This window comes from Olea europaea, chromosome 9 (genome assembly GCF_002742605.1).
Source record: "Olea europaea var. sylvestris chromosome 9, O_europaea_v1, whole genome shotgun sequence".
Classification (NCBI taxonomy): Eukaryota; Viridiplantae; Streptophyta; class Magnoliopsida; order Lamiales; family Oleaceae; genus Olea; species Olea europaea.
The window spans coordinates 6,933,401-6,941,928 of record NC_036245.1 but is presented as its reverse complement, the minus strand read 5'-3'; the positions used below and the strand labels follow the sequence as shown (position 1 = coordinate 6,941,928).

Genomic DNA, 8,528 nt, shown 5'->3' with positions numbered 1-8,528 from the left:
CCCCAAATCACACTATAAGATGGAAGTGACAGCTCTGGCTGCCGTTTTACTTCTGTTTGTTGCCTTTGTGATTTGTGAAAAAAGGATGATTGTGAAGTTTTGGATGGTGTTGTGTATATGGATTGGATGGAAATGGATGGTTGAGATGTTGTAGACTTTGGATTTGAAATGTAGACCAAAGGAGAACGAATAGCTCTGATACCAAATTGACGCCGGATGCTATGGGAGAATTGTAGGAGAAGGGGAAAGGGGAGAGAAGAGGAGGGAGGGAGAAATAGAAGAAGAGAGGAAAAGGAAGATTAGAAACTGGGGAGAGATCAATTTATTTCATTCATTCAAAAGTTGTACTATTACAATGCAAAAGAGCCCTTTATATAGGGTTTGAAATATATAACTAAGGAAAGAAATGATATAAAAGTTATTAAATCATACTCTAATCGTATTTCCTAAAATACGAATCAAAATAGTGAACTAAATAATTAAAATCCCTATTAATACTCCATCAGTCTGACTGAACTAAATCCATTTGAATGTCTGGCCCTTGAATTTTCTTCAAGAAGCATGTTAAAATCTTCTGTAGAGGTTTGTTAAAGTTACTGGAATTACTGCTGGTTCAGTAATGAGTTACCCGTTTTGCCACTTGAAAAATGTGCCAGAAAATCTTCTTTTTCATGTATTACGCCATAAACTTATTTTCTCTACCTACTAGATATTACTTTTATGCATCATAATGTGGTAACTTTGTTATAGCTGCTTATTGCCTGAAAAATAGATTTAACAGGATTGTTGTATTAAATTTGGTTTCAAGCCTTTTTATGGAAAATATGTTCATGACATCCTCCTCTCCTTTTGCATCGCTATGCTTCATTAGGCATCTCTGATCTCTGTTCACACAGCACACCACATTTCTTCTATTTCATGGGATGAAGTACACCGGTTGCTGTAAACTTTGAAGTTTTTTTCCGTCATATAAATGTTGGAGATTCTCTGTGCTATCTTATATTGTGGCTTCTTAAAACCAGAGATTACTGTTTTCACCGTAGCCATCTGGTAATGATTTTTCTAACTGTTAGTTTTTCTTGTACAGGTTGGTTGATACTGCAGTAAAAACATCTCGAAGTGGGTATCTCCAGCGGTGCCTCATAAAAAATCTTGAGAGTCTGAAAGTTAGTTATGATTATACTGTCCGTGATGCAGATGGTTCAATAATTCAGTTTTATTACGGTGAAGACGGTGTTGATGTGCACCGTACAAGCTTTCTAAAAAATTTCAAGGCTCTAGCAGATGTAAGGACCTAGATTCTCCATCTAGTCTAGTTATAAGATCGTCTATATTTTTTTTAATCATTTGCATGAAAAATGATAACTAAGACATCTTCTCTTTAATGTTTGTTCAGAATCAAGAAACTATTTGCCGAAAATTTCAGAACAAGCGTGAGTACAATACTTATATTGAAAAGTTGCCAGATGGGCTTGAAAAGGAAGCCAGACACTTTATTCGTGAGGCAAGAAAAGATGCATCAGAAGTACAAAAACTGAACCAAAAGGAGCACCTATCTAAAGGACGCAAGGCAAAAAAGAAGGAAAACCAATTAGAATGGAAGGCAACAGAAAAGGAGCAAAACAACTTTTTAGAATTGGTTGAACAAAAATATCTATCAAGTCTAGCACAAGCAGGAGAACCAGTTGGTGTCATTGCTGCTCAATCCATTGGTGAACCGTCAACACAGATGACGTAAGTTCATGCAATTCTTTCTTTTCTGTTCTCACAATAAGCACTTGCTGTTTTCAAAAAATAAAAGTAAAAAAAAGCATTTGCCATTGTTCATTCTGGTACTTATCATTCAGAATACATATCCATCAGAAGATTTGCATATTTGAGTTTATTTGATCCTTCCATCTTATTGTTTCTCTATAATTCATGCTCAAACATTACATTTCGTTAACGATGTAGTATATGGAGAACTTATAATGCTGTAGTTTACTTTTAAAAAAAAAAAATGAAAAAGAAAAAAAATTTATAGTAGAAGGAAAATCCGTTGACTTTAAAAATCGTGAGGGTTTAAGTCCCTCTATCCCCAAAAAGCCTACCAGGGGATGAGTCCACTACAAAGAAAGGGTTTCCATTTTTTCAAATGAACAATTTGGCTCCGCAATTCGCTCGAAAGAGAGGGGGGCTTGCCATCCGACCCGCTTCCCCCTTCGGATTGATTCTGTATGCAAATCTCTTATTGAAGTTAACACCCCAATTAAGCACTATCCCTTTTGTGTTTATGGAGTTCAGTGTTCTTCAGGAGTATATTTTATAATGTTCATATCTTTATTGTTAACAATATATTCTCTTTCGTTTACTCTGTACAACATCAAAACAGCCAAGTTTCATTATATGCTTGTATTTTTTCAGACTCAACACTTTCCATCTTGCTGGCCGTGGGGAAATGAATGTTACCCTTGGTATTCCTCGTCTGCAGGAGATTTTGATGACTGCATCGGACACTATCAAGACGCCAATTTTGTCATGCCCATTCATACAATATAGATCTAAGTGAGTTCTATTATAGTTTCATCTTGGCATGATAGGGTTTCCTTAACAGTATTAGGAACATGTTTGACTAAGCTCAAACGAAGGAAAAGTATCTGTTAAGTTCTCTCCAAACATCTATTGAATAGGTATTTATTTTCTAACTTTCTTAAGTAAAAAAAGTTACTACTGCCAAATAAGTAACTCGCTTCTAACTTTGACTAATTAAAATGATATTTATTTTAAAATTTACGTATTTACTTGTAAGTAAACATTCTCATTCTCTGGTTTGCTGGTTTTTCAGTTCCATGCTTCCCATGCCAATTTTTGCTCATTGTGTGAGTAGTTGATAGGGTTGGCTTGTTTGTATTCCTTCCACCACGAAAAGGTGCTTGGGTTGACTTTGGTGTTGCAATTAAGAGAACACGATATAGACACTGCTTTCCCCCCCATAGTTAATAGCAAATATAGTACTCTTAGTTTTTCAAATTTATATTTCAATAAAGTAGTTTTAATATCTTGAAACCGGAATTTTTGATATGGGACTTGTATATTTTGAGAAAGTAGAAACCTAGAAATAAAATAATATTTTGATTAGGATGAATGTATTTGAGTGCATGTAAGAATAAAGTCTCACTTTGTCTATAATTACAGGCCTGATGTTATGTCTCTTGTCACGAATGTGAAGAAAGTATGTATAGCGGATTTGGCAGAGAGCATGGAAGTAGAACTCTCAATTAATGACCAGGCTAGAATCTACAAGCTGAAAATGGAACTGAAAGCAACCGAATTTGTGTCATTAGAAGACCTACACGCAACTCTTAGATCCACGTTCCTAAGGGAATTGGAGGATGCAATAGAAAATCATGTGATGTTTCTATCCAGAATTAGTGGCATTAAAAATTTCACTATGAGCTCTCCCTCAGAGACGTTAATCGAAGGTGACAATAAATCTACAGTTACATCACCAGAAGATATGGACGATGATATGGATGCTGATGGCAATGAAAGGGGAGAGGATCTAGGTTCAGATGTGCAAAAGAGAAAACAACAATCTACGGATGAGATGGATTATGATGATGGCTCTGAAGATGAACCTGATGAAGGTGAGTTATCTTCTGAAATTGGAAAAGGACAAAGTGATCAAAATCATCTGGAGGAGGTTGAGAATAGGAAGGATGAGGAAACTGACACAGATGATGATGATGAAGCTTATAATATGCAAAACGATCATGGAAAGTCTAAATCAAGTCGGTCAGGGGTCAAATCGATGGCCAAAAATAAAAATTCAGAAGAAGTCTTGGACAAGAAACCGCGTAGGGCAATCTACATTGCAGTTAATGGATTACATTTTGAAGTCCACTTTAAAATTGAACCTCATTTGTTGCTTGCTCAGGTATATCTCGACCCTTTGACCCTCCCTCTATCCAGTACATTCAGTGAATATTTGGTACATAGTACTGCTGCATAGGACTGGACAGCATAATAAACAAGATTTGGCTTGTTTATCTCTTTAATATATGGCTAGTACTATCTAATTCTCATTACCTATATGCCAGTAGCTAATATGCGATTCTTAAAACTAATTTACAGATTGCTCAGAAGACTGCAAAGAAAGTATATATCAAGAGTTCAGGCAAGATCAGTCATTGTAAAATGGTAAAATATGATGCAGATGAAAAAACAGTTATTTGGGATGATGATAAGAAGCCGAAGTCTACTGCCAAAGATTTGCAGACGGGCAATGAAGACCTTGCTTATTGGGCAATGAAGGCATCAGGAGTAGATTTCAAGTCTTTCTGGGAAATGCAAGACGACCTCGATTTGAGTCGTTTATATTCCAACAATATTGATGCTATGTTGAAGATGTACGGGGTAGAAGCTGCTCGAGCTACTATCATTAGAGAGGTGAAGCAAGTTTTTGATATTTATGGAGTGAAGATTGACTATCGTCATTTGAGTTTAATTGCAGATTACATGACGCATACGGGAGGTTACCGACCAATGACCAGGCATGGAAGCATTGCCGAGTCATTGTCACCGTTTATTAAGATGTCGTTCGAAACGGCCTCAAAGTTCATTGTAGAAGCAGCTTCTCATGGGATGACCGACAACTTGGAGACACCGTCTTCTAGGATTTGCCTTGGCTTGCCTGTGAAGATGGGTACTGGTTGTTTTGACTTGATGCAGAAATTGGACGTATGATGTACAGAAATTTAAAATTTTGTTGCTATCATTTAGCTCTGTTCGTGTTTGATAGTTATATTCTACTTATCTTGTCGCAAGTGTAAAAACTAAAGAGGAGAGCTTTAGAGGGTGTTTGGTTTGCTGTTTTTGTAAAATTTCCAAAATTTTGCAGGGTATGATATGTAACATATATATCAATTTAAGTAGCTTTTGGATCTATCAGCATACTTTTAGAAAGTTCAGGGATCTAAGTGAAAATTAGAGAAAATATCTCGTTGATGAATGGAAAGGATATATTATTTGTGAAGGTCGAGTTTTATGTAATTTAGTCCCTGTTTGTCATCCATTATTTTACATTTTACCATATTATTTTTTTTACAGTATTCATTTCGACCACATTCTTCATTAAAATAATGTGACATGCACAAAAAAAATTTCATTCTTTTTTAACTACACATTTTTCATTAATCTACTATTTATAATGCATTTTTCAAAATTAAAGGGGTTCAAACAAACTGTTAGTTTTGGAAAGTTCAAGTAATGAAGAGAGATTATTTAACTGGTTTTAGAATCATGATTTTAAAAATTGGAAGTGTTGCAATTAGGGTTGTAAATGGATTGGATATGGATCAATTTAGATCTTTCATATCTGATTCGATAAGATTAATTCGTGGATTTGATCAGATGCGATAATTCATAAAATAATTGATTGTTAAGTTATATTCAATTTGTTATGTTATTGGATGTTTGATCCAAAATATTTTAGGAAGGGGGAATTTTTAATCTTAATACAAAATTTATTATAATATATATTAAGTGAAAATTGTAGCAGGTGTCTCAAATCTTAATAACATTAGCAGACTTTTTTCGAACCTTTGTTTTGTTGCAACCGTCACCCCAAATCTTTCGGAATGTTGCGACGGAGCTCTTTTGGACGGTTTTTATCCAAATGTTTATTAGTTGACTAAGAAATTTGACTTTGATCACTTTTTCAAATATTTTTGAAAGGGTAAAATAATAACTTTTCATTTACTACATTAAAATAAGTTAGAAATTAAATTAGAAATAATAAGAAATAAGGAAAGCAAACTAGTCGTCTTCTTCCTCTCACCTCACCTATTCAAATAATTCCGAATCACCCCCAAATTTTTCACCAAAAAATTCAATACCTATTCTTCAAAGAAGATAAAACTGCATTTTGTTTCATTCACTTCTATACAATTTCTTTTTTTTTCTTTTTTCTTTTTTAATTATTCTGAAATGAGCACCAGAGAGCTTCTCAAGAATCTCAACATTGAACCTGTAGAACTGAAATTCGCTTGTGGGTTCTTCTCCTCAAATCCCATTTTGATTTCTCCATGTTTCATTTTTAAATTGGGTATGTTGATTTTTCCTATTTTTGATTTATGTTTGTACTTTTCTTGACATAATTAGTTGCGCTGAAGAACAGATCTCATGTTCTCTCCAAGTATCGAATAAGACCAAAAATCATGTAACTGTCATGGTTATTTTTTTGGGTTTTGTATTTAATTTTTCCTTTTTATTTGAATAAAGCCGGAGACGAGGCTGAGGGTAGGAGCGATATAGACGACGGTATGTACAGAAGAGAACTGTCTGAGGAAGGACAGAAGACTGTGTTTGTGAAGATGAAGGATTGAACTGATTGTGAATAGCCAAGAGTTTGATACGACGGCGTTTCCATACCCGGTGATGGTGGCCGGATAGAAGACTCTGTTTGTTTAACTAATTTTGGGGTAGAGGTAGGGTTGGGGTTGGGGTTGGGGTTGGGGTTGGGGTGGGAGGAAGAAGTCGATTTTTTTTTTAATTATTATTTCTTATTTTTTTGTAATTTAATTTGTAACTTATTTTAATGCAGTAATGGAAAGTTACTATTTTACCCTTTAAAAAATATTAAGAATGTGGTCAAAATCAAATTTCTTAGTTAACTAACAGATATTTGGATGAAAACCGTCCAAAAGGGCCTCCATCGCAACATTTTAAAAGGTTTGAGGTGACGGCTACAACAAAACAAAGGTTTAGAAAAAATCTGCTAATGTTATAAATGTTTGGAGCCTCTGCTGTATTTTCCCATATATTAATGTTATATTGGAATTTGATAGGTTTGATATTCTTCATTAACTATAACACAAGTTTCAAAATGGAAAAAATTATGTTTAATAAATTACCTGGTAATACATAAAATATATTATACTAATATAATAAATCGGATCGGATTGTTATCAGATCGAATGAACCTATATTCATATTTGCTCGATTTAGTTAATGAATGATCAGATTTGGATTTTAATCGGATTATTGGACCGTGACCTAAATCCACCTCCCATTAATTTAGTTAGATTCAAATTAAAATACAATCCATTGACAGCCTTATTGCAGTGATATCTTGTAGTGAGAGTATTGAATTTTATGAGCTTAAAATCGAGATTTTGCCTCAAATTTATAAAATGATATATTTTTAGAGAGAATGTGAAAAGTCAAGATTATTTAATGATGATCAGTTTCATCAGATTGTAAAGATTATAATTTGCACAATACTTATGAGATGTTGATAAATCAAAGTGAAAATAAGTATTAAATTTCTTATTTTTATTTATTTGGACCAAATAGCTAATTGTTGAAGTAGACTTCAGTTCAAGACTCCTGGAGAAATCATGAAGCAATTAAAGTCTTACATTTGGATATTAGTTTAGCCTCCACATTATTTAACAACATTTGCTTGAATTATCATTTTTCGTGATGTGATAATTTTCATTTTATATTGGTAAAACAGTTTATGTTATAATTGCACGTTTAGATTATATGTGGATAACAAGCATCTCACTGTGTATAATTCGTTATCCTCATTCCTCCTTATTTATTATCTCATGTGAAAATTACCGTCCCAGACGACGGTGGATTGATTGATTGATTTGCCATTGGACCATGAATTCTCGTCACGAAGTATCTTAATTATTTATATTATTACTTCACAAATTTCAGCATACTGTCCTCACTTAAAAAAAAAAATTCATTGCAATTTGTATACTTTGAATTTCAGTATGATTTTAATTGGAAAACAACCATTTATGAGTGATCTATCATATAGGAATAGAAGAAATCATGACGATTGGAATCCCATAAAAGGTATTATAGTGTTATTGGTAAAATGCATTGGGCCAAAATTGAGAATACAATCCATCATTTTTAACACGTGTTTTCGTGCCTCAAACGTTACCTTAGGAATCCCAATTTTTGATATATTGTACGTATATGAGTTTTGTGACCTGTATTAAATTTTCGTAATTTTCATTGAATGTTTGTTAGGTCAAATAATTTTCATGCAACCGGGAAAAAACTGCACCCAAAGTCATTTTTCTTTCATAAGTTTTTAAATCTATGTTTTCAAATATTAAGTTCTTTATTTATTAAGTATGTCAAATTCCGGCACTTTACTCAATTTTTATTGAAGATTAATATGGAGGAACTCATTTTTAGTAACTCGTCGAGTTGCTAGAATTCGGGGAGTTACGGTTTTTAAACTGTTTTAGTTTTCAATTTTGTATAATATATTCAAAAATTCCTTGGTTTAGTATTTTGAAAATCCATTTTTTTGAAAAAAAAAAAAAAGAAAGAAGATTAAATTCCTAACATAAATCTCAAAAGTTATTTATGACCCGCTCAAAACATCTAAAATAAAAGTACTCAATCTTCCTTTGATTCCAGAGATGAAGGAAATTTATGGAAGACTCTGGGGAGAATCTTGTGAAATCATTCATATTTGCAAATCGTGATCAATCTTGAACTTTTCAGTTTATTTCGAT

General features: G+C 33.4%; 1 protein-coding gene across 1 annotated transcript in view; it reads left to right on the top strand.

Moving 5' to 3' along the window:
- LOC111399530 (DNA-directed RNA polymerase I subunit 1-like) overlaps positions 1–5,014 on the top strand; it is a 19,853-nt gene extending 14,839 nt beyond the window's left edge. Inside the window, exons 17-21 of the mRNA XM_023026897.1 lie at positions 1,088–1,286; positions 1,397–1,734; positions 2,404–2,544; positions 3,175–3,916; positions 4,114–5,014. Coding sequence (XP_022882665.1) covers positions 1,088–1,286; positions 1,397–1,734; positions 2,404–2,544; positions 3,175–3,916; positions 4,114–4,725 — 2,032 coding nt within the window. The 3' untranslated portion in view covers positions 4,726–5,014. The remainder of the gene's footprint in view (positions 1–1,087; positions 1,287–1,396; positions 1,735–2,403; positions 2,545–3,174; positions 3,917–4,113) is intronic.
- The last annotated feature ends 3,514 nt before the right edge of the window (positions 5,015–8,528 follow it).